We start from the raw sequence: 23,210 nt of genomic DNA, 5'->3' as shown, positions 1-23,210 counted from the left end.
TTGCCAGCACAGATTTCCCCTGGTATCGTTTATGAAGCTGAATATTGAAAGTATTAGGCTATGCTAATGTTTTGCTGCATTGCCCTCTGCTATCTGGATTTTGGGTTCCATGATCAATGCAGATGGTGACAGCAGTCACGAAATTAAAAGAGTATGGAACCCAAGTACCCAGAGTTTGTTCCTATAAGGCGTAGTTCCTCCAAGAGGAGGTATGTACTGTTCCACTGGTTTTAGACTGGCAGTCAACATTTGGGTGTGATTAACATCACCAGCAACACCACCGTACTGAGAATAGAGGTGCATTCCATTTAGCACCATTGCTTCTATTCAGAGTTTAGGGGGTATGAACATTGACCCTTCTGTAGGCAAAGCAGCAGTACCCTCACTGGGCAATGGACCTCTCTCTCTAGATTGGTCTGCACATGTGGAAGAATGCTGAAGGGGTAGAATGGCCCTGTTGTTGTTATTGTGGTCGTCGTCATCACCACCTTTACTTGGGTTTTATTGTTGGATTGTAAGCCTTTCGAAAGGCAGAGCGAATGTCTTAATAAAAATATGTAACAGTGGTTAAGCTACTTGGGATAGCTTGCATTAAAAGTAGGACAACTATGTATTGAAATAAATAGAAATGAAATAAAAATAGGTTTTTAGTGTGGAAAGTGCTCTTTTCTTTTTTATTTCCTGGTGTGTAACAAAGGTTTTCTGTTTATTTAAATCCAGCTTGGCAAAGTGCATCTGTAAAATGAATAGGAGTATCCAGAAGTGATTGTAATATTTGCCTCCCCCCACCCCCCCAATCTTTGCCCAGATCTTTTCTCTTCCAGTCGTCCTAGTTACTTCAATGCAAGCCCCATCACTCCTACTGCCAGCTCTGCCCTGGAAGACACCTGCAGCCATTCTTCCCAGGTAAGGATGGGGAAGAATTGTGGCTCAGTGGCAGTTAGAGTGTGTGCTTTGCATGAGGAAGGTTTAGTCTCCCTGCAAGGCTGGGAAAGGTCCCCCAGCTGAAACCCTAGATAGTTGCTGACAGCTAGTGAGTAAATAATACTGTGTGAGGTAGATCTCAGTTGCCTGACTCAGTAGAAGCAGTTTCCTAAGAAGTCTTCCTAGAGTCAAGGTAGTCTGGTCTTAGATTTTCATGTGCATTCTCCATGCCTTGGGGCTGTCAGCCGGTCAGCACCACAGCTGGGTATATTTATCTGAACAAATATTCCCAGATGACTTTTATTTATTTATCTGAATTTATAAAATATCCTTAGGGTAACTCTAAGCAGCATGGCTTCTCTTAATTCAGAATGAGTTGGTACCCATTTTGGACTCATATAACTATAGATCTTACTACTTGAGCTGGTGTGTGTGTGTGACTCTAGCTGTTTGGTCCTAACTGTGATCACCTGTGAGTATGAAAAGTAGGCGCAGATGTTGAAGCTGGGTCATTTTTGTAACTCAAGTTAGGAGTGTGTGCGTTGTTCTTTCAGGCCACAAGTTACTTGTTACTTACAGTTTTGTTCTGCCCTTCTTTCATTCCTCACATTCTATCTACCCAGCAATCTTGTGAGGTAGGCTAGGCCAAGAGATCAAGTGTCCCAGGGTCACCAAACAAGTTTCCATATAAAGCAGGGGGACTTGAACCCAGATCTCCCCAGTCGAAGGCTGGGTAACTGACGTAATGCAAATGGGTGCCCTTTAGGTGTTGCTGGACTACAAGTCCCATCATCCTTTACCTTTTCTAATTCTGATTAAGGCTGCTGGGAATTGTAGTCCAACAGCATCTGATGGGCAACAGTTTGGCTATCTCTGCTCTATTCACTCCAGCAGGCAGGCTGTAATAACTAACATGGTTTTATCTTAATAGCTACTAATGGAGCAGGGAAGAGCATGTAACCTTGGTAAGAATTACTTGTGATGGTGGGTAATGCCAACAGTGGAGTCCGATCTGGGTCCTATTTCTCTCCCCCAATACTTACCAGTTTAGAAATATATTACATCCCACCTGGTATCTGGCCACATTTAATGTGCCTCTTCCCTCTCTTTTTCAGACATCCGACCTCTCTTCGGGTTCTTTGCCCAACACGCTTCCCCCAGTGAACCTCAGCGAAGGGCTCGTCACCACCCCAGTTCCTGCCCCTATCATTCCCTCTGCAACGGACGTTGGTGCCGACCAGTGCCTTGGCCTGAGGAGTGGGGCGGACTCCTTCCTGCAGCCCTCCAGCTTCAATTCTGAACCCCCTCTGAGCAGCCAGCCACAGTTCCTGTCTCCATTCCCGGCTCTGGTGCCGCTCCTTCAGCCAGGCGTGCTGCCTCAGACGTTGCCGCAGCAGACTGCGCTGCCTCTGAATGCCGGCATGGCTTCCCAGGGGTCCATGTTTGCTGCTTCAGAGGTCCCAAAGTTTGGGCTCAAGTCTTCAGTGATCACTCACACAGCCTCAGCCACTCCGACGCACAATGTCCCAGCCACCACCTTCAGCCAGAGCCAGGCTGGCCTCCTGGCAACCCAGCAGCCAGGGGGAGGAGTGCCTTGCAGCCTGACCCTCCAGACTGCCGTGGCACAAAGACAGCCTCTGCTGCAGCCACGTCCCACCTTCGCGCTCCCAGTGGCCAGTGGCGGGACGAGGTCCAAGAAGCTGCAAAAGATAGTGCCTGGTCGAAAGCCGGAAACCGTCTCCTTGGTCTTGAAAGATGCCTTCATTGCCCCAGGTGAGTGGTCCTGGAAATGCCCCCTTGGGTTGGGGCCAGGTGCAGTCAGGCATCATGAGTGCTGCCAATCTGTCTGCAAACAAGGGTTACGGTGTTTGGGTGCTTGCCAGTCTGTCTGTCTGTGTGTGTCAGACACCCTGCAAGTCTGGGGACAAACCTTCACCCTGAAAAATATTGCTCAGATACTCAGCATACTGTTTTAGGTGAGTGCAAAAGGGCCTGTGTGGAGACAGTGGGATGTTTGACTTTTAAATAGCAGACCTTGGTAAAGATGAAAAAGTCATATATAGATAGGTCAGTCAGTTGCCTCCAGGAATCCCACAGGAATCCCACAGGAAGAACCCACTCTTCAGAGGCATCTCCCTCCCTTCCATATCGCAAACTGTTTATGAAACTCCCCACAACGTTATGGGGTGGTAATTCACTGCTCAGGACACACAAAGCCTCCTTGGCCATGTGCAACTAGTCACATGGAACTTTGGCTCCTGTTCCAGGTTTATAAACTAACAGCGTGGCATCAGGCGTGGAGAAAAATAACAGTAGGGCAACTACAGTGGTACCTCGGGTTAAGAACTTAATTCGTTCTGGAGGTCCGTTCTTAACCTGAAACTGTTCTTAACCTGAGGTACCACTTTAGCTAATGGGGCCTTCCACTGCCGCCACACGATTTCTGTTCTCATCCTGAAGCAAAGTTCTTAACCCAATGTACTATTTCTGGGTTAGCGGAGTCTGTAACCCGAGGTACCACTGTAATGCCAAGAGACAGAGTAGTGAGGGCCCTTGAGCAGGGAGGCCACTTTTCTGCTGAGCTGTAGGCTGCCACCAGGCTCTGCTTGAGGCCTTGAGTAGCTGAGCCCAGCCACTTGGGATGGGACATAACCCCCTCCCCACAAAAATGCATTTTGCTGGCTTCTATGTAAGATTGTTCATGAAGAAGGAACAAAGAGTAAACACAATCATGCAGGAAGAGTAAAGCAAGTCATTTTTAAAAATAAATATTTTATAGTCCAATTTTGTTATTTTTCTTAAAATGGCCAAGTTTCGCCAATTTCTTGCTGTCTGCAAGAAGTGTGGGGCTGTAACTCTGATAACATGAGGCATGGCTATCTTCAGAAGCTGCCTTTATGAAACCTCCTTTTGCCATATAGACGTGGGTGCCTGGTGTCACCAGGCTGCCGTATGCTAAGGGGCCACATTAGTCGAACTTGCTCAGGGCAGTGTCCTCCAGCTGGCTCCGCAGAGGCCTTTGTATTATTTTAAAAGACTGTTTTGGATAATTGAGAATAACAGAGATTTCACAATGTTAAAGTGCATACTTTAAAGCAGTAGATAAGTAAGACTGACGTATCGGTTCAAACACTCATTTGCTATTTTGTTTTCCATGTAGAGTGTCACTGCAACTATCCTAGAGAAGTGTGATGGTTTTGATACTTCAGTAATGGCTTTAGTTTCCAAACGGGTGCATTTGGGGATAGATGCATTGTGTTGGGATTTCCATAGAGCACCATTGTGGCAAAATGGCAAACCTACCCCATGTTCTTAGTCTGTGGTCCCCATGCCTCACATAAATAAATACTTAAGCCTGTGTTCAGATCTTGCAGTCAGGAATAGGTACAATTAGGAACCAGAGCTTCCCTCCCGCCCTGCTGTGGGATGAGCTCTCCTTTCATACCCACACACACCTTTACTTGTCTAAATTACACACATAGGCCCCCAATACCTGAAAGACCAACTCTCTCCTTTAAAACCTTCTCAGGTGTTAAGATCAGCAGAGGGAAATCCTCTTGGTAGTTCTACCACCCTCAGAAGTTCATGCAAGCAGCCCATAAGAGGGCACTCCCTGTGGCCGCTCCTTGGTTATACTGTATGGTTTCTGATGTGTGCTGAAGATGCTCCTCTTTGTTATTGATTTGTTTGTTAATCGATTTCCCACCCTTTCTCCCAAAGAAGCCCAGGGTAGTAAGTGACAAACATACTAAAACAATTCCAGTGCAGATGCAGACTGGGGAAAATTTCAACTTAAAAGGCTTGTTGGAAGATGAAAGTCTTCACTGGGCGCCAAAAAGACAACTGAGACAGTGTTGGTCTAATATTCTAAGCGAGGGAATTCCTGACATCTGCAGGAGGCCTTCACCTGCAGAATGCAGTGATTGATTGGGTATATAAGGGGTGAGATAGTCTTTACCTTGGCCTTTGACAACTGAGTGTGTTTTTAAGACCCACCCTATTCCTGTGACACTAATTTAATCAACTGTGTCATAATTATCTGGCTCCAGCATTTCTTTTCCTGTTTCTTTATATCTCTTTCCTTGTTCCATTTCTCCTCATTAAATAGCTGGAACTTTTTAAAAATCTGTCATTCTTTTAAAAAATACCACTGAGGTGGTAGTTTGTGATTGTCACAGAATCTAGTCAATCAGCACTAGGAGCCAGAGCTGAATCCTGGCCAAGGGCAGACATGTGCAGCCAAAGTCTGCTAGAAATGGAAATAACCATTTGCTCCTGAGCTCAGTTCTTAAGGTTGTACATGTGACCAAAAAATGATGAGTGCTGACCCACAGCGGGGTTACTACTCACATTATGTCTATATACACTTGAACTGGATTGGACCACATGTGTCACAAAATGAACTGGCCCATATATCAAGCGTACCATGCCATGCCATGGACTGTAATCCAGTTATTTGCATTTCCATCTCTCCATGTTCTGAAGGACAGTGGCAAAAATCAGCATGACAGTGGCGAAGCACAGGAGGCGAAAATCATTGGGTTAGATCAATACTTCCTCGTGGAGTAGGTGGACTATTAGAGTAGGTGGAATATAGTCTCATTGATTTCAACAGGTCTGTTCTAATTCCACAACCACAATTTTTCACTAGTAGCCTGGGATAAGCTTATGTGTGGACATGTTGAAAACATAAGAATAATGTCATACTTAAAACAGTGCAAGGATGCTCCTTCCCTAGGTTGTGGTGCTCTTGTTCTTCCTCTCCTGGTTCCTCCTTCTGCTGTGTTTTTCAGCTGCCTTTCAGGGACAGTCCAGAGCTGTGATTGTAACTCCAGCGCCATTGAAAAGAGAAGGGGTTTGGGCCCCAAGGATGTCTCAGCCCAATGTTGTAATTGCACCTTCTGGAATGGCCAGAGTAAGAAGCACAATGTCTGTCTCGGGGCAGGGAATGGGGGAAGGCAGGGCATCTGGTGCTGGGAGGTGCCAACCTACAAGACATGCCTTGCGTTTTTCTCTCTGCATTTTGTTCCCAGGCACCCAGAGCAACAGAATTCCACAGCGGTATTCTGCTCAGCAGCCCAGGCCAGCAGTCTCCAAGCCCCCAGCCAGTCCAAGCTGCTGTTCCGCATCTTTTTTCTTCCAGTGCAATCCAGGAGGTGCTGGTGAAAGGCGAGCAGGCCCCTTCCCACAAGACCTGCTCACAGGTCCCCTCGCCTTCACCCAGTAAGTTGAAGAAATGCAAATCCTGGAACGGAAGCATCCCTTGCTGCATTCAAATGTGCATCAAGAGGATTTGGGCATGGGCATCTGCAAAGATTCAGAGGGCGCTTGATCAGCTCCAGGGAAACTTGAGGGCCTGCTCTGCAGCCTCTGTTTTCAGCACTGGACTCTTCCTGCAGCAACGCTCTGTTTCACTCATGAGGGCCCCATGTCAGACAGAGAGAGGCCCTCAAGCCACAGTGTGTGGTGGGGAGCTTTGCTCCTCAAGGTGTGTCCATCTGTTGAAATGGTTCTTCTGCAGGCACTGATCTGAAAAGCATGAAGTGATGGATATCCCACAAGGCAATTGCAGAAATCAACTTACGAATGATGGGTGGAAAGAGTTACATATTTGTGTATTTATTTAAAACATTCTGAAATAAATACGGCCCATTACATTACATAGTAGAGTGCATAGCCATGTATTAAATCCCCTGCTGGAATTGGTGTGAAGGAATTTTTATTCTATATTTAATTTAGATTATGGTCTAGTCTTATTTTGGTTGGACTGTTTTTTCTAAATTGTTTTAAAACACGTAATCCACCCCAGCAACAACTGATGAAGGGTGGATTTAAAAGGTCCTTAAAATACAGTGGTACCTCAGGATGCGAACAGGATCCGTTCCAGAGCCCCGTTCTCATCCTGAACAGAATGTAAGACACGACTGCGCGTGTGCGCGGGTCGCGTTTTGCCACTTTCGCGCATGCGCGTGACGTCATTTTGACCATCTGCGCATGCATGAGCGGTGAAACCCGGAAGTAACGTGCTCCATTACTTCCGGGCCGCCGTGGAGCGCAACCCGAAAATACTTACCCTGAAGCGTATTTATCCCAAGGTATGACTGTAATAGATAAATAGATAAAGAAAACAAATAGCCATAACACGAAAACACTTTTAAGTAGACTTAACTTTGGCTAAATTGGCAAAATCTTTTAAAATATCTAGATAAGCTCAAATGTTTTGACTGGAGCCTGAATGGTAGTGTCAGGGCCCAGCTAACCAAACTGGGGGAAGTGCCGTGAAGCTGCTCTTGGTGATATCAATGTCTGGATAAGTGTATAAATCGTTAGGCAGGCCAGATCTCCCTCTCACACATGTTCCTTCTGACTGCTAGGACCACCCCAGACCCAGCAGTCATTACTGTATGAAACTGCCTTATGCCAGGCATTGTCTGCTGTTCTGATTGGTAGCAGCCTTACACAGGATCTGGGACAGAGAGCAACCTTTCCCAGAGATTCCTTTGCTTGGAGACTGCAGGGACAGAACGTGGAACTTTTCTGTGTGAACAGCATGTACTTTGTTGGACTTTGGTTTGTTTCTTGAGTTCTAGTAGGACACTATGCGCGTGCAAGCATGTGTAGATGCTCAGTATTCTAAAAGAGCTTGCTTGCCAGGACTGGGGTCTCAGGACAACAGAGAATGGGGAGCAGAGGAAAGGAACTGCTGTAGCTCACAGGCTGCCTGCTGGTGAATAAAAATAAAGTGACATGGCTGCTGTAGAACAAGTGGCTTTCAAGCTTTCTGTCTTAGGGAAACTCTGCTGCATCATTTATCCCCTGTGCATCCACTTTGGGCTCCTGAAAAATGACAGAGGATTCTTGGATATGTTCTCAGGCTCATGTTCATTCTGTGCAAGCTTAGTGAAATCTCCCTCTGCTCTGAGTCAGCTAAGAATGTGCCTAGATCACATTCAGCAGTCACGCATTGCCTTTTTATTGCTTTTATTAAAGATTTTCTTGAGTTTCAAAAGTACATCATCTCTGTTTTCAGATCACAAAGTCCTTTCTACAGATTACCGTATTTTTTGCTCTATAAGACTCACTTTTTCCCTCCTAAAAAGTAAGGGGAAATGTGTGTGCGTCTTATGGAGCGAATGCAGGCTGCACAGCTATCCCAGAAGCCAGAACAGCAAGAGGGATTGCTGCTTTCACTGTGTAGCGATCCTTCTTGCTGTTCTGGCTTCTGAGATTCAGAATATTTTTTTTCTTGTTTTCCTCCTCCAAAAACTAGGTGTGTTTTGTGGTCTGGTGCGTCTTATAGAGCGAAAAATACGGTAGTTATATTCAATGTGAGACATTGATGTTGTGGACAGTTTAAGGTTGGGGGAGAAGAGAGATGGGGAGGGAGAGTTGTGCACTGGCAGAGGAAAGGACAGCTATTGTGTCCTTTTTAGAGGAAACTTCTTCATTATTACTGACACAGAGAAAAAAATAATGAAGACATTCCAAGGAGCCCCAGATTGGCCTGGTTCACACATAATGCAAGAGCATGGCTTATCAGACTGTTTTAGCATAATGTGTGAACCCAGCCCAGGTTAAAGGTTGCTCATAACCAAGGTTTGTAGTTGGTTCATAAACCTTAATTGACGTTGTAGGATTATGTGAGAATGTGGTCCTTCTTCTTAACTCTGGTTAAAAAGTCTTCACCAACACAAAAGCTACAGAGTAAAGAGCAGCAACAAATTCAAACCACTCTCAAGAGCTGGCTGGTATTTTTAACTGCGATGTAATAAACCAAGGGTTAAGCGTTTGTCTACCAGGTACCTCATCTGAAACTATGGTTAACATTAACTTCACTTTAGCATTATGTCTGAACCAGACCATTGCATTGAAATGGTATTTTAGCGCTGCTGCTCCTTTAGTTGATAGCACTTGCATCTGTATATTTTGTGTTAACGGTTTTATTCCTTGTCCACCTTGAGACGGCTTTTGCTTTGAAAGGTGGTATAAAAATATTTTAAACAAAATAGATTAATTTTTTTTTTTAAGAATGCTCTTCAGAGTATCAAAAAAAATCCCTAGAGAGGTTGCTGCTTGATCATTTAATCTGTTGTCAGGAATTCCCTTGGACTGATTGTGGGTTGTCTCCCCCCCTCTCTTTCAAAGGCCGAGAATGTCAGGCCTCACCATGCCCTTCGGACCTCAGTGCCAGCCCTCAGTCCCCACAGAACAGCTGCTCAGGGAAAACTGCAACTGATCCTCAGATGACTGCTTTTAAGGTTGGTGGTTTGGCCTTTTGTGGTTCCTTTATTCACAGCATTAATGGCCTGGAGGAACCCACTGTTCTGCATGTGATAACCTGGTATAGGTTGAAAGATGGTTGCTTATATAGTAATAGGATTATATTACAAAGAATGAGGGCAGGTCATTGCCTCAAGGAGCTTACAGTATAGAAATAAAAGTACAGTGGTACCTCGGGTTAAGTACTTAATTCCTTCCAGTGGTCCGTTCTTAACCTGAAACTGTTCTTAACCTGAAGACCACTTTAGCTAATGGGGCCTCCTGCTGCCACTGCGCCGCCGGAGCACAATTTCTGTTCTCATCCTGAAGCAAAGTTCTTAACCCGAGGTACTGTTTCTGGGTTAGTGGAGTCTGTAACCTGAAGCATATGTAACCTGAAGTGTATGTAACCCGAGGTACCACTGTACAATGAAGATTGCAGAGGAAGTGGAGGGAAAGGTTTATTTTTCTTACACATCCCTGGTCTTATTTACATTAAGGCAGCCTTTGCCAACCTGGTGCCCTCCAGTTGTTTTGAACTGCAGCTCCCATCAGCGCCATCCAGCACAGTCTAAGGGGTGCTGTAGTGTAAAAGATCTGGAGGGCACCAGGTTGGCAAAGGCTGCCTTGAGCCAAAAGGATAACAGGGCTGCTTTGGAGTCTTCGCCCTGGTTGTCATGGAGTCCAGCGAAATCTGAACCTTCCTAACCAACCTTTTTCTGTGGCCTGGCTGCTCCTTGGCTTGTTCACAGCTGCTGGTCTCTGGTCTTTTATTAACCTTGGTGTGCCAAGAAGTTGGCGTTGGCATTGGGAAAGGGCCCTTCTTGGCATTGTGGCAAAGCTCCGCTGTAGAGGTTGATGGTGAAAGTAAGGCAGCATCTATGGAAGCAACTAAAAGAGCCACATTTCTACTTGGTACAGAGTCGCAGGATGAAGCATATTTCAGCAGAACAGAAGCGAAGGTTCAATATCAAGATCGGCTTTAGCACCCTGAACAGCTTGGTGTCAGCAAACTCAAAATCGGTAAGCTGTGTGCCGGGATCCTCCATCTCCTGCTCCATCTCTCTCACCTACTACTGCTGGCAGCATCCACCGAATCGTGAAGTTCTGTATAAACTTACACAGTCTGGCAACCTGTATAAATTCAGCATCATTTGGGATGGGAGTGATTTTTGTCTTCATATGTTCTTCCAGTTTGGTTAATTAGTGTAATTTATTTTGGTTTGGCTAGTCACAAGAGCAGGAGCTGTTCAGGCAACTGGAGCCCTGCCCTAACCACTTGGTTATCTTATTCTGGCTCACTCCTTTAGCTTCTTTCAGGACGCGGGTGGCGCTGTGGGTAAAACTTCAGCGCCTAGGACTTGCCGATCGCATGGTCGGCGGTTCGAATCCCTGCGGCGGGGTGCGCTCCCGTCGTTTGGTCCCAGCACCTGCCAACCTAGCAGTTTGAAAGCACCCCCGGGTGCAAGTAGATAAATAGGGACCGCTTACTGGCAGGAAGGTAAACGGCGTTTCCGTGTGCTGCGCTGGCTCGCCAGATGCAGCTTTGTCACGCTGGCCACGTGACCCGGAAGTGTCTGCGGACAGCGCTGGCTCCCGGCCTCTAGAGTGAGATGAGCGCACAACCCTAGAGTCTGGCAAGACTGGCCCGAACGGGCAGGGGTACCTTTACCTTTTACCTTTAGCTTCTGTGATTTGAACAGCCATGGCCTACACACTTTGAATCATATATTTACATCTGTGAGGGCTAGAAGCTTGTTTTGTATTGCCAATGAAAGCTGTTGATAAAAGTACTTCTTCACGCAGCATAGCGTTAAATTGTGGAACTCTCTCCCACTGGAGACCGTGGTTGCTGAAACAAGGATAGCTTTAAAAGAGGATTCAACAGATTCATGGAGGAGAATGCTTTCAATGGCTTCTGGCCATTATGGCTGTGCTCTGCCTTCACAGTTGGCGTACCAGTTGCTGGAAACGGGGGTGTGGGGGAGAGAGTTTTTGTTCTGCTAGAGGGTCTCCCTCAGGCATCTGGTTGGCGACTGAGAACAGGTTGCTAGATTAGACCGGGATGCAGGTGGCGCTGTGGTCTAAACCACAGAGCCTAGGGCTTGCTGATCAGAAGGTCGGCGGTTCGAATCCCTAGGACGGGGTGAGCTCCCGTTGTTCAGTCCCAGCTCCTGCCAACCTAGCAGTTCGAAAGCACGTCAAAGTGCAAGTAGATAAATAGGTACCACTCCGGCGGGAAGGTAAACGGCATTTCCGTGTGCTGCTCTGGTTTGCCAAAAGTGGCTTAGTCATGCTGGCCACATGACCCAGAAGCTGTATGCGGGCTCCCTCGGCCAGTAAAGCGAGATGAGCGCCACAACCCCAGAGTCATCTGCAACTGGACTTAACGGTCAGGGTTACCTTTACCTAGAGGGTCTCCCTCAGGCATCTGGTTGGCGACTGAGAACAGGTTGCTAGACTAGATGGGCTATTGGCCTGATCCAGCAGGCTTTTCTTACATGCTTCTCAGGATGCTGAAATCTGCTCCCATTTCTACAGGCTTCAAGTTTCCTGCACTCCCACAGAATCATGGCATAGAAATGGCTGTGTGTGCGTGTGTGCGCGCACACACACAAATGGGCACACACCAGTGGTTTCTTGTCCTCCTTCCTTTTCCTTGAACTTTTGAAGGCACACAGCCTTAGGGCACAGTAAACATAGTTCTCTCCCCACACCTTTATCCACAAAACAACCCTGTGAGGTTTAAGCCAGGCCAAGAGGGCAACTGACGGAATGACTCAAGGTTAGGGAGCTGCCTGGTTGAGTGCAGGTTTGAACTGACACTCTGCCCTCCTCACTGCATTGACTCTCAAGTTTGCTGAGCTCACTCACAATGGGCGCCTTTTTGTATCTGCTGCAGATCAGCCATGCCCTCACACTCCAGAAGACGGTGGAATATATCGCGAAGCTTCAACAGGAGAGATCCCAGATGCAAGAAGAAGCCAAGCGCCTCCGGGAAGAGATTGAGGATCTGAATGCTGCCATCATGTGAGGGTTGAAAGCCTTAGGGGCTCTCTCTTTCCCTTTCTACCAGAGACAGGGACCATTCCCATCAGGGCCAGTATAGGCACAAAAGGATGTCAGAATACTACTAAACGAGGGGTTCAGGAAGTGAATTCCCACAGCTGTGTTTCTGCAGAAACTTAACTGGTCCCAGTGCACACCCCAGTAAATGCTGTCTGGTACACAAGCATGGACTGGGTGTTAGGGGTAGCAGCACTTTCTTCTGTCTTCAAGTAATACCACCTGCTGGGTCAACCCAAAAGCCTTTTCTCTGTCGCAGCAACTGTTTCCAGCTGCATTGGCCTTCCCCAGCCTGGTGCCTGCTCGGGAGCCAGTGTGGTGTAGTGGTTAAGAGCGGTAGTCTCGTAATCTGGTGAACCGGGTTCGCGTCTTCGCTCCTCCACATGCAGCTGCTGGGTGACCTTGGGCCAGTCACACTTCTCTGAAGTCTCTCAGCCCCACTCACCTCACAGAGTGTTTGTTGTGGGGGAGGAAGGGAAAGGAGAATGTTAGCCGCTTTGAGACTCCTTAAAGGGATATAAAGGCGGGATATCAAATCTAAACTCTTCTTCTTCTTCTTCCACCCACCTCCAGGTTGGCGAGGTGGGTGTCCACGAGGGAGGGGTCCTTCTCCGGGGGCCTCATGGCTATGGAACTCCCTCCCATTGGGAATCTGCCAAATTCCTACATTGCAGGCATTCGGAATACTCTGAAGACTGATCTTTTTCAACAGACCTTGCAGGGGTGGTGTTTGTTAGCTGGGTAACTGTCTGGCTCAACTAATGTTCTCTCCAGTTCTGTAATTTTATGTCAAGGGTTCTAAATTTTGTCCGATTTTTATCTTTTATTTTGTCTGCAAGCCACTTGGGATGGGCATTTGCCCAGAAAGGATCCTGAAAGTGTTTTCAAACAATTGAATAAAGCTGTTGAAAGAAATCACCACACCACTACTACTACTACTACTACTAATTTTTATTTATACCCCACTCTTCTGGCTGGGTTGTCCCAGTCACAATACTCAGAGCCACCTCAAACCCACCAGCATAGGCACAATCACTGTTAAAACTGATCTGATTAAAGTGGTACCTCGGGATGCGAACAGGATCCCTTCCGGAGCCCCGTTCGCATCCAGAAGCAAACGTAACTAGCGACGGAACGTCTGCGCACGCACGCGTCGCTTTTCGCCACTTCTGCGCATGACGTCATTTTGAGCGTTTGCGCATGTGCGAGCGGCGAAACCTAGAAGTAACGCGCTCCGTTACTTCTGGGTTGCCTCAACCCGAGGCATGACTGTATATAATACTCAACAGCAGTAAAAATGTTAGAATCATTCTGAGCCCAGAGAAGAAAAGCAGGGTCTTCTGATGGCTGAAAAGGGAAAATTTTCTGTAAGCAAGGAGCCACCCCTGAAAAGGCCTCGTTTGGATCAGGTGAAAAACAGAACAAAGCAATCTCTTGCTATTTAGTCCTATCTGATCATTGGTTTTATATTTTACTTTCAATTGGTACTTCCAGGTGGGGACTTAACTACCACAAATGGGTCATTGGCTGCAGACTTTTTAAGCCTATTGAATTTTTTATGGAAAGAATAAGTTTAGATTAAGGGGATGGGGGGATATGGGCTGGCAGTGTTGTGTGAGCACTGCAGAAAAATTTGTGTGCATGAGCAGCACAGACCCCACAATAAACACCAGCCTGGAAGCCCCCAGACCTAACAGTGGAGGGTAGCGTTTCATAGTTTTCTCTTTTTATTCTTCAGTTCTTGTCAGCAGCAGCTTCCGGCTACGGGTGTTCCCATCACACGGCACAGGTTTGATCAGATGCGGAGCATGTTTGAGGAATACGTCAGGAGCAGGACCCTGCAGAATTGGAAGTTCTGGATCGTATCCTTTTCCCATGCATGCAAATGAGCGCCTGCCATTGTTGGTCAGACCCTGATCTCAGTTCACTGATCTCAGCACTATCTACTCAGACAGGCAGCTCCTTGAGGGTGTCTTTTAAAGGCTTCAGCTGCAGCCACTGGGACCTGGGCCCTTCTGCATGCAAAGCATGTGATCTGCTACAGAATTAAGAGCAGAATCTTAGCATGACATAAGAGCCCTTAGAACTGCTTTGTTGCATCAAGCCAGGGGCCATTGAGCTTCCCGGGCAGCCAGCTGTTGGCACCAACGTCTTGTGCATAGTTAGCGATAAAGGCCACTTGCTTCAGGATGCAGATTTATAGCTTAATTTTAGCAGTCAAGGCGTGCCACTAGATTGTCCCTTAAATCCACCCAAGCCTAAGGGTCATGTGAACCTGCCTTCTGCCTTGCCAGCATTTCCTACTTTCAAAAGTGACTTATAGGTTGCTGGGGTTCTTTTTAATGGAAACAGCAGTAGGCCGGTATCTTTCGGGGCAAGGGGTCACCCATCCTGAAAATGAAAGCAACATGTCATCCAGAAACCACTTTGGCAAGCAGGATGTGTTGCGCTCTCTAGGTTTTGAACTCCCTTAAAAGCCCAGGAGGATTTTGTTGAGTCAATGGGAGAGACAACTCATCGGAAGCCTTGATGCTTTGACATAGTGGAGAGATGGGAGGGGGTTCTCCAGGCTTCAGTTTAAGATTAAAACTTCTCATTTCCTGTGATGTATATCAGACAGGAAGGCTCTGGCAGGAAGGGAGCATTTTTCTTTTCTTTCTATTTCAAGATCTTTTCTTTTCTTTTCTTTTCTTTTCTTTTCTTTTCTTTTCTTTTCTTTTCTTTTCTTTTCTTTTCTTTTCTTTTCTTTTCTTTTCTTTTCTTTTCTTTTCTTTTCTTTTCTTTTCTTTTCTTTTCTTTCCTTTCCTTTCCTTTCCTTTCCTTTCCTTTCCTTTCCTTTCCTTTCCTTTCCTTTCCTTTCCTTTCCTTTCCTTTCCTTTCCTTTCCTTTCCTTTCCTTTCCTTTCCTTTCCTTTCCTTTCCTTTCCTTTCCTTTCCTTTCTATTTCAAGACCTTGTTTGTGCCTGAGCCTTGAACATAGCTACGTACAGGACTGGCCTGAAACTAATATTGCTGTCCCCACTTGCTGCTTCTTGACTTACAGCTTCCCAAGCAGCTCCTGCTTCTACCAGTTAGATGGGTCCAGCCACAGCTGCAGAGACATCAGCATCAAACATGGCTAGAAAGTTAACTGATGGGTAATCTCTTATTTATTTGCTTAGAGCAGGCATGGCCAAACTTGGCCCTCCAGATGTTTTGGGACTACAACTCCCATCATCTCTAGCTAACAGGACCAGTGGTCAGGGATGATGGGAATTGTAGTTCCAAAACATCTGGAGGGCCAAGTTTGGCCATGCCTGGCTTAGAGCATTTGTTGATTGCCCAGTCAACAGAGTCCTATGGGTGGTTTGTACCAAGTTCAAAAATGTTAAAAGTACAAACGTTAAAACATAAATTGAAATGAGCAGTTCAATTTCCTGACCCCAAACCAGCACAAGGTATCAATTACAGAGTTTAAAGTCCAGTAGAAACAATCCATTCTGTGGACAAATAGCATAGTTCTAAAAGGCCTGGGAGAATAAAAGGGTGTTTGCCTCGTATCCAAAAGCTCTTGCTGTAAGCATCAGCCAAGCCTCATTGTGTTGCATTTCCCATCTTGGGGTGCCCCACTACAAAGTAGTGGACTGTGCAAGAAGTGCCATACAGGGTTGAACCATCAGCCCAGCATCCCATTTTGGCAGGAGGCAGCGAACTCTTCACTTCATTCAGGCACTGACCCTGCCAGCCTTCCTCCCTGGCTTGTCCCCTGTGCCTGGTGCTCTGAATTATCAGGCCTCTGAGCATCCAGGTTCCATTCAGCTGCCCCGTGGCTTTTATTCGCTGTTGACTGATCTGCCCATCACCTTGCTCAACCCCATTCAAAAGCCACCAGTAGCTGACAGCACATCTGATAGCCGTGAATTCCATGTGTAGTGTAGCAGTTTTATTTGATTAGCCACCATTCATAACAAAGATAAAAAAGGCATTCAGATGAGTCAATTCTGCATGGCATGAAGGCCTTTTGAAAGCAAGTGAGGAAGTGGAGCAGGCCTCTAATGGAAAAGTTAGTGGCTTCCAAAGAACCCCAGAATTTTAATTTTTGTTAAAGAGCATTATCCTAGTCCTCATGGTTCTGGACAGAGTTCTGAAAGCACATGAGCATTAGGGATTTCTAAAGCAGATCACACAGTGCCCCATTTTAAGCAATGTGTTTCCTTTGTCAAGACTTAGCTGCCATAACTGCCCTCAGCCAGATGCACGATGAATTCTAGAACAGTCCCTGTTGTGCTTTCCTGTTGCAAAAATGTGAGTGTGTATTTACTTTCCCCTTAACTCACATTGCTGTGCAGTTCAGCATCATAATTAACCCATTGTTTGAAACATTCAACGGAATGGTCTCTACAACCAGCTTAGAAGAGTTGAACCAGACAGCACTGGCGTGGGTAGACCAGCACTGCTCCCTGCCTGTCCTGAGGCCAAGTAAGTAAGGAGTTGGGAGTTTCCAAGGGGGTGTTTATCACAGATTCCCTCCTGGAGCATCATAGTGTCAGCTGAAACATCAGTGGAGAGTCTCAGTCAAGGCTGTTAACTCAGCCAGTCTGGTGTAGTCTGATTTGGAGTACGGCTTTCATCAGCCCAAATTAGCACGTCCGATGGTCAGGGAAGCTGGGGGTTCCTAGTCTAGCAGCATCCGGACTAGGGGGAGATTTTTCTGTTTGCACTTTAAAAAAAAATAAGCCACTCAGGTCCTGATTTCTGAACATTTGGTATGTGAAAGTTCACTAATCCGAACACAATGAATCAGTACCCAAACCTCTCTATACACACTGCAGATTCAGAGATCCTAACAGAGATAATTTTTTACTTCCTTCTTTGCCCTGTGGTGGTTGGGAGAGATAGAAGAGATCAGACAAATGGAGAGCATGTTTTCCCAGGGTTTTTTTGGGTTTTTTGGGTCAAAATCTGAGGCGATTAAAAGCAAGATAGTGGTCAAATGATTCTAAATATCTAGGAATTCAAAATTTTCTCTCAAATTGGTTGTCAAGAGGAAATTGCTTTTGAGAGCAAAAACATGAGTTTGAAGCATTAGCACAAAGCCATAATGGACATGATTTTTTTCAAAAATGTATACATTCCGAGACCCATTGAATGGTGGGGAACAATGGGTCCTACTACATTACTGAAACTAACCAAACTGGAAGCCCCATGGAACAGCAGGATCCCGTGTGCTAAAAGCAAGCTCATTCTTTGACTGTGGATCCTTATGTAGACTAAGGAAGAGGGAGGGTATCATCAGGCTTGGAGGAACTCCAATGTTGGCAGAAGTACAAAAACGTATTTGGAAAGAAAATAGATGTGGGGTGAGGTGGAAGATGGCGCAGCTTAGAGAGGACTGAGCCACTTGCTCTTCTAGGAATAAGTTGGTATCAAGCAACAACCCCAAACTTCACAGCTGCTCCTTTGCGGGGAGAACAGCCCACCTTCCAGACCGGGAAACCACCAGTCCACAATAGTTTTGAGTGATACACAGTTCACTGGAGTCCAACACCCTCTGTGTTGCTTAAAATAGACTAGGGTCCATTACAGCCCAAGCTGGGTACTGTATTTTTCACTCTATAAGACGCACCAGACCATAAGACACACCTAGGTTTTGGAGGAGGAAAACAAGAAAAAAAATATTCTGAATCCCAGAAGCCAGAACAGCAAGAGGGATCGCTTCTTTCGCTGCGCAGCGATCCCTCTTGCTGTTCTGGCTTCTGCGAAAGCAACACAAACCTCTTCAGGGCAGGGGGAACATTCCTCCTGCTGCCGTGAGGAGGCTTCGCGCGGCTATCCCAGAAGCCAGAACAGCAAGAGGGATCGGTGCGCAGCGAAAGCAACAATCCCTCTTGCCGTTCTGGCTTCTGTGATAGCTGCGCAGCCTGCATTCGCTCCATAAGACACACACAACATTTCCCCTTACTTTTTAGGAGGGAAAAAGTGTGTCTTATAGAGCGAAAAATATAGTACTTTTATGATAGACTTGTTCCGTTGCAAGAATCTCTCTTATGCAGCTGTGATCACACTTAGTATGTGCACTTGTGTCTTTGTTGGAATTTTACTGCAAAGCACCCTTGAGCTTACATCACTTCTTTTGGCAAATAATCTTGGTTTCTTTCTTTTGCTTCTCTTCCCATCCTTAGTGGTTTTGAACACTCTTCGCCACTTGAGCATAACCACCTCCATTCTCTCTGACCCGTCTCGCTTGCCAGAACAAGCTACCGAGGCAATGCGCAAGCTCAACAAAACAGAAACCTAACCAAAGGCAACAGCGTGACCTCAAGCCGCGACAGACGCACAAGCCTTACCGAGGCCCAGAGAGACCTCCTTGTGGTTGATTCAACTTCCAGCACATGGGGGGGGGGGCCTTGGCACTTGGCCGAGAAAGATGTGTGGCGGTGTGGGGAGCCAAGGGGGACAATTGTTAAATGCTGTGCTTGGGTTTGGTCAAACGGGAAAGCCAACTCAGGTAACTACGCAGAGTGAGATATCTGCACCCAGCAATAGAAGCACTCCTTCAATGCAACATACTGAAAATATATGCAGTGCTGATGTTTTTCTGCAACTTGACCTCAGGCATCATGGCTCGGAGAGGACGACGGAGGGGGCCATGTGTTAAAAGGGAAATGCATTTCCATCTTTGTGAAATATAACTTGCTTTTATATTTTGTTACTGGACTTTTGGTCTCCCTTCTACTTGGGATTCTGGCTTCAGCCTTCACTGGCTAAGACTTATACACCCACATGACCCGTATTGGCAGGTAGCAGAGCATAAAGTTCCTTCCTGCTGCCGTAGTAAAAGGCAAACTGCCTTTGAACCAGAGCTAAGCTATGTTGGTTGGCTACGGTGGGAACAGGATGCTGGACTAGACCAGCTCTTCTCCCGTTCTTCCCCTGCAGATTTTGAAATGGCTTTGGGAAGGGGAAAGGGGCATAGTGTTTGCTTGTCTCCCATTGGACCCTGGCAGACGTTCAGGTGCATCAGAAGCAGTCCTTTGGATCCTTAACAGGTGACTGGGGTGGGAAATACATTCATAACCAAAGGTGAAAATTTAAAAATTTTCACAACTGTACCCAGAATGCAGGATGTATTTTGTTAATGTGAAATCCGCTCTAGCTTTGTAGCCTTTGGGAAGCCAAGATATGCTGACACGCCCGTCCCCTTTTCACAGGAGAGTGTTTCTTTAAGCTTTGCTCATTCTGTTCTTAAACAGAAACCTTTTAACTCCTGTGCAACTAGTTTAAGCTCTAGGCTGTGTGTTAGCCTTGCAAAGGGGTTCACAAAAGTTACTAGCCCACCAGCAAAAAGTTCAGTAGCCTGCCTGCCCACACATCTTAATGGCATGCTAATGGCTTCCAAAACAAAACTTGCCTGCCTGGTCACCTTCAGTGGCTTCTTGGTTGCCCCAGGCCGCAAGCCTGTCCCTGAAAACCCAACACAAATGACTTAGTGCCACCAGAGAGATGTGAACTGTCTTTTTAACTTTAGGAAATATGTCCCTAGAAACATGATATGTTCTAGCCATTTAAAAGCCACTTCAGTTCCTACCACCCTGCTCAGCTATAATATTCCTTAACCAGGAGATCACTTCAGGCTCTGGTTAACATTAACCAAGGTTTAAGGCCAGCAGAGGGAATTTACGCCTGAGAGGCAGGCTGTGCTTTGGGGGGGGGGGGGGGACATGTGTCCCACAGCCTGCCTCTACCTCTACTAAGATGATGACATATGCAGACAACATCTAGAAAGAACGTATGCTTGGGGTGTGGGGTATAAAGGAAATGCCTCTTAAGATTCTGCTTGTCATACACAGTTTTTATAATTTATAACAAGCTACAGATGCACGTCAGTCTGCTGCAATTTTTTCGCTTGTCAAAAAGCATGGGTTTTTTTTAATCGATTAATATTACCCATTAATTGATTAAACACTGCAGCCCTACTAATAAGTATTTGTGAATTTTATAGCTGCTGAATGTACAATGCAGATTTGGCACAGATCCCATTCTGCTTCCTGTTTTCAGGCCCTTTTCAGCTTGCTGCATTTAATTTAGAATAGTGGTGTCTGTCTGTCTGGTCATCTGTTCCAGAAGACCTCCATGCAGCTATGCAGGAGGCTGGCCTGATACTGTGAATCATTCTTCTTCCCCAACTCTTCTTATCCCAGTTGTCTCTGCACTTTGCATTTTGCTCCACCCTACTTTTAAATAATAATAATAATATCTGAAGTGCTTTTTAAAAGTCTGCATTTTTAAAATCTAAAAGTTCACCAGGGGTCTGCATAATCCAGGACCTCCTTGGACCTTCCTCCTCCCTGGAACTGGTCCTCCATAGCTGTCGCTCAGTAAGCTACATTTGCAGGAGGAGGGACCAGATTAGAATCGTAGAATTGGAAGAGACCACGAGGGTCATCTAGTCCAACCCTCAGCAATGCAGGAATCTTTCGCCCAGCATTGGGCTTGACCCCGAGTCTCATGCTCTACTGACTGAGCTATCCCAGCTCCTTGCCCAACTCCTGGTTTCTTCTCTCAGCCCTCCAGCTCCTACTTGGGTGTAACAGGGACTGGTACCATACATGCTTTCTCCACAGTGTGGGCTGCCTTTGGAGGGTCAGCTTACCCTCAGCATCCTGTTCAGTGGACCTTGTCCCTGAAGCCACAGCCGTGCACATAACAATGCAATATCTGTTGAGGAGTATTTTAAAACCGACCTGCTCAATGAATTTGGGTTTTCTCTGCATCAGAATGACTGCAGGCTACCTAAAAACGTAGCAACAGTTTTGTCCTGTGACCTGCCAAGAATTCCAGCTAATGTTGGAGTAGAGCATCAGTTGCCAGCATCTGCAGAGCAGCTGACAAGGTGATTTCTGCTGGCTCTGGTGGCATTGGAGGGAGGGGGCTGCAGAGCTAGCAAGCACCTTTCTCCCTTCCCCGAATTATGAGGAAGGCTCCTGAACTATCTGATATCATTTCATACAAGCCTGACAATTAATAAAATAGACAGGAGCTTCCTGGCATGGGCCAGAATTAGACTCTGGGCCACTAGCTGACCTGTTGTGTGAAAAGAATTATGAGCTCCCTTTCACCCAGTTCTGTTACTTCAATGTTTTTCTCAGACGTTGGCAGCCATAGCAGTATTTGAAGAGGATTCTTGCCAAAAAAACCCAAGACACGAAACCTCAAGCTGTAGTGGGGGGCGGGCAGTTGCTCAGAACCGTCTCTGTTTGTGGTCCCAAGTTCCTCTACTCTCCCATTTCTTCAAACATACTTTGAAAATCCACTGCCGTCTCCTCCTAAGATCTGCAACCAAATCCAGAAACTGGCCTAGTGAACAAAGATTGATGCAGGGGAACACACACACACCACCCGCCTCCAATCGTCCTATTGGCTCAGGGCCTCTGCAAATTCTGTTGACCACATTCAGCAAGCAGAATTTGCAAGTGTTGCCACTTCCTGACTCTGAGAAAGAGGCTGATGCAGGAGAACGAACTCTTGTGGGTACCTGGACAGGAGACTTCATGCCTGTCCAACACCTGAACAGCTCTGAAAGCAGCAGGTGTTCCTCTGTTTCAGGAGCTGTCCGTTGTCATTCCCTTGCTCTCCTCAGGTTGCGGCACTCTGCAAACAAGAGAGGTTTTTAAACTCCCCATTTGCTGAAATGTTTTCAGTTTACCTTCTGCTCTTGAGTTGCGCAAGAGCATTCAGCTTGGGAACGGAACATCCACCTTTTCCAGGAGCACTGACCATCTTTACTCTGCAAACCATAAAGAGGTCAGCCTCTTTGCTTTTCAGAAGCTGCTCTCAGGTACTTGCCTTCAGTGCAAAGATGGAGTTGGGTTCGTGAGAGTTCTTTGTGTGGAAAAGAGCTTTGCAATAGACACATGCACACAGTTTTGTTCTGCCTGAGCCTCCTTGGGTGTCCCAAGGTTTGGCTGTTTCTCTTAGCATACAGTGGCATGAATAGTGCTGGCTTGGTTGGCAAGGATACTTTTCCTTTTAAGACCATCTTCCCCAACATGGTGCCCTCCAGATGTTTGAGTTACAGCTCCCATTGCCACTGAATTTTGGTCATGGTGGCTGGAGGTGATGGGAGTAGTTGGTCCAAAATGCATAAATGCCACCAGGCTGCGTGAAGGCTGGTTTAGTAGTTTCATCACAGCTGTCTTCACACCTCATGAGCTGAACCAGAGAAAAAACTTCCTTTTGGACCAGGGATGAGAACTTGTGAGCTGAAGAACCCTTTCTCCTTAAGAGCTGAAGAACCCTTTCTCCTTGGCATCTAGTCTCCTAAGGGTATCACTCCAGAGATGCTTAACACTGCCTTCCTTTGCTCAGGTGAACCTTTTTCTTCTGAACTCTACCATCATTTTCCTCAGCCAGACAGGTGGTGAGCCATCAAGATTCTGTATGGCTTTGAAAAGGTACCAGCGTTGCAGAGAGGTAGTTTCCATACGATTGTACTTTGGAAGGTTGTGAATATTTTGGGACTTGTTTTAATCTGAATGATGCTCATAAAGTTGCATTTTGCTTAATAAATGGGGTTGCAAGTAGTACAGATAATTGTATATTTCCTCAATTATTGTTCTGGGCAAAATTGCTTGTTTTGCAACTACAAAAGATAAAGGCTTTTATAATTAATTGGTTGTCTTTCTTTTCCTTTTTAATGAGCTGTGGGAGGATCTCAGACCTGCCCCTCCTTTCAGCCTTGTGAAATATTTTTTGTTGCATGAAAATGGTGCTCCGTGGCAACCTCTTGGGTTGGTCTCTTTCAACAATGCAATTGCACTTTTTTACAACCAAAATAAATATTCTCTCTTTTTTAGGATTCCATGGCGTGTCTTGTATTGTGTCAGTTTTCAGTGGAGGAATAGAGTCTCTGTGGTGATGCATCTGGTTTAGACTTGTGCTCTGCCCCATCCAGAGGATTAGGGAGCTGCACAGTGGTGTTGA

The 23,210-nt window shown here is 46.2% G+C and overlaps 1 protein-coding gene across 2 annotated transcripts in view; it reads left to right on the top strand.

The window, feature by feature from the left end:
• The window catches only part of MLXIP (MLX interacting protein), a 61,324-nt gene extending 38,426 nt beyond the window's left edge, over nucleotides 1-22,898 (top strand). Inside the window, exons 8-17 of one of the 2 annotated variants that reach the window (XM_028710130.2) lie at nucleotides 809-906; nucleotides 2,040-2,697; nucleotides 5,718-5,839; nucleotides 5,958-6,147; nucleotides 9,070-9,182; nucleotides 10,105-10,206; nucleotides 12,086-12,213; nucleotides 13,988-14,111; nucleotides 16,577-16,706; nucleotides 18,410-22,898. In XM_028710130.2, coding sequence (XP_028565963.2) covers nucleotides 809-906; nucleotides 2,040-2,697; nucleotides 5,718-5,839; nucleotides 5,958-6,147; nucleotides 9,070-9,182; nucleotides 10,105-10,206; nucleotides 12,086-12,213; nucleotides 13,988-14,111; nucleotides 16,577-16,706; nucleotides 18,410-18,525 — 1,781 coding nt within the window. In that variant the 3' untranslated portion in view covers nucleotides 18,526-22,898. The remainder of the gene's footprint in view (nucleotides 1-808; nucleotides 907-2,039; nucleotides 2,698-5,717; nucleotides 5,840-5,957; nucleotides 6,148-9,069; nucleotides 9,183-10,104; nucleotides 10,207-12,085; nucleotides 12,214-13,987; nucleotides 14,112-16,576; nucleotides 16,707-18,409) is intronic. The other variant, XM_028710131.2, reaches the window with a different exon arrangement.
• The last annotated feature ends 312 nt before the right edge of the window (nucleotides 22,899-23,210 follow it).

The sequence above is a fragment of the Podarcis muralis genome, chromosome 16 (genome assembly GCF_964188315.1).
Source record: "Podarcis muralis chromosome 16, rPodMur119.hap1.1, whole genome shotgun sequence".
Classification (NCBI taxonomy): Eukaryota; Metazoa; Chordata; class Lepidosauria; order Squamata; family Lacertidae; genus Podarcis; species Podarcis muralis.
The sequence above is the reverse complement of the archived record's forward strand: the minus strand, read 5'-3'. Positions and strand labels throughout refer to the sequence as shown.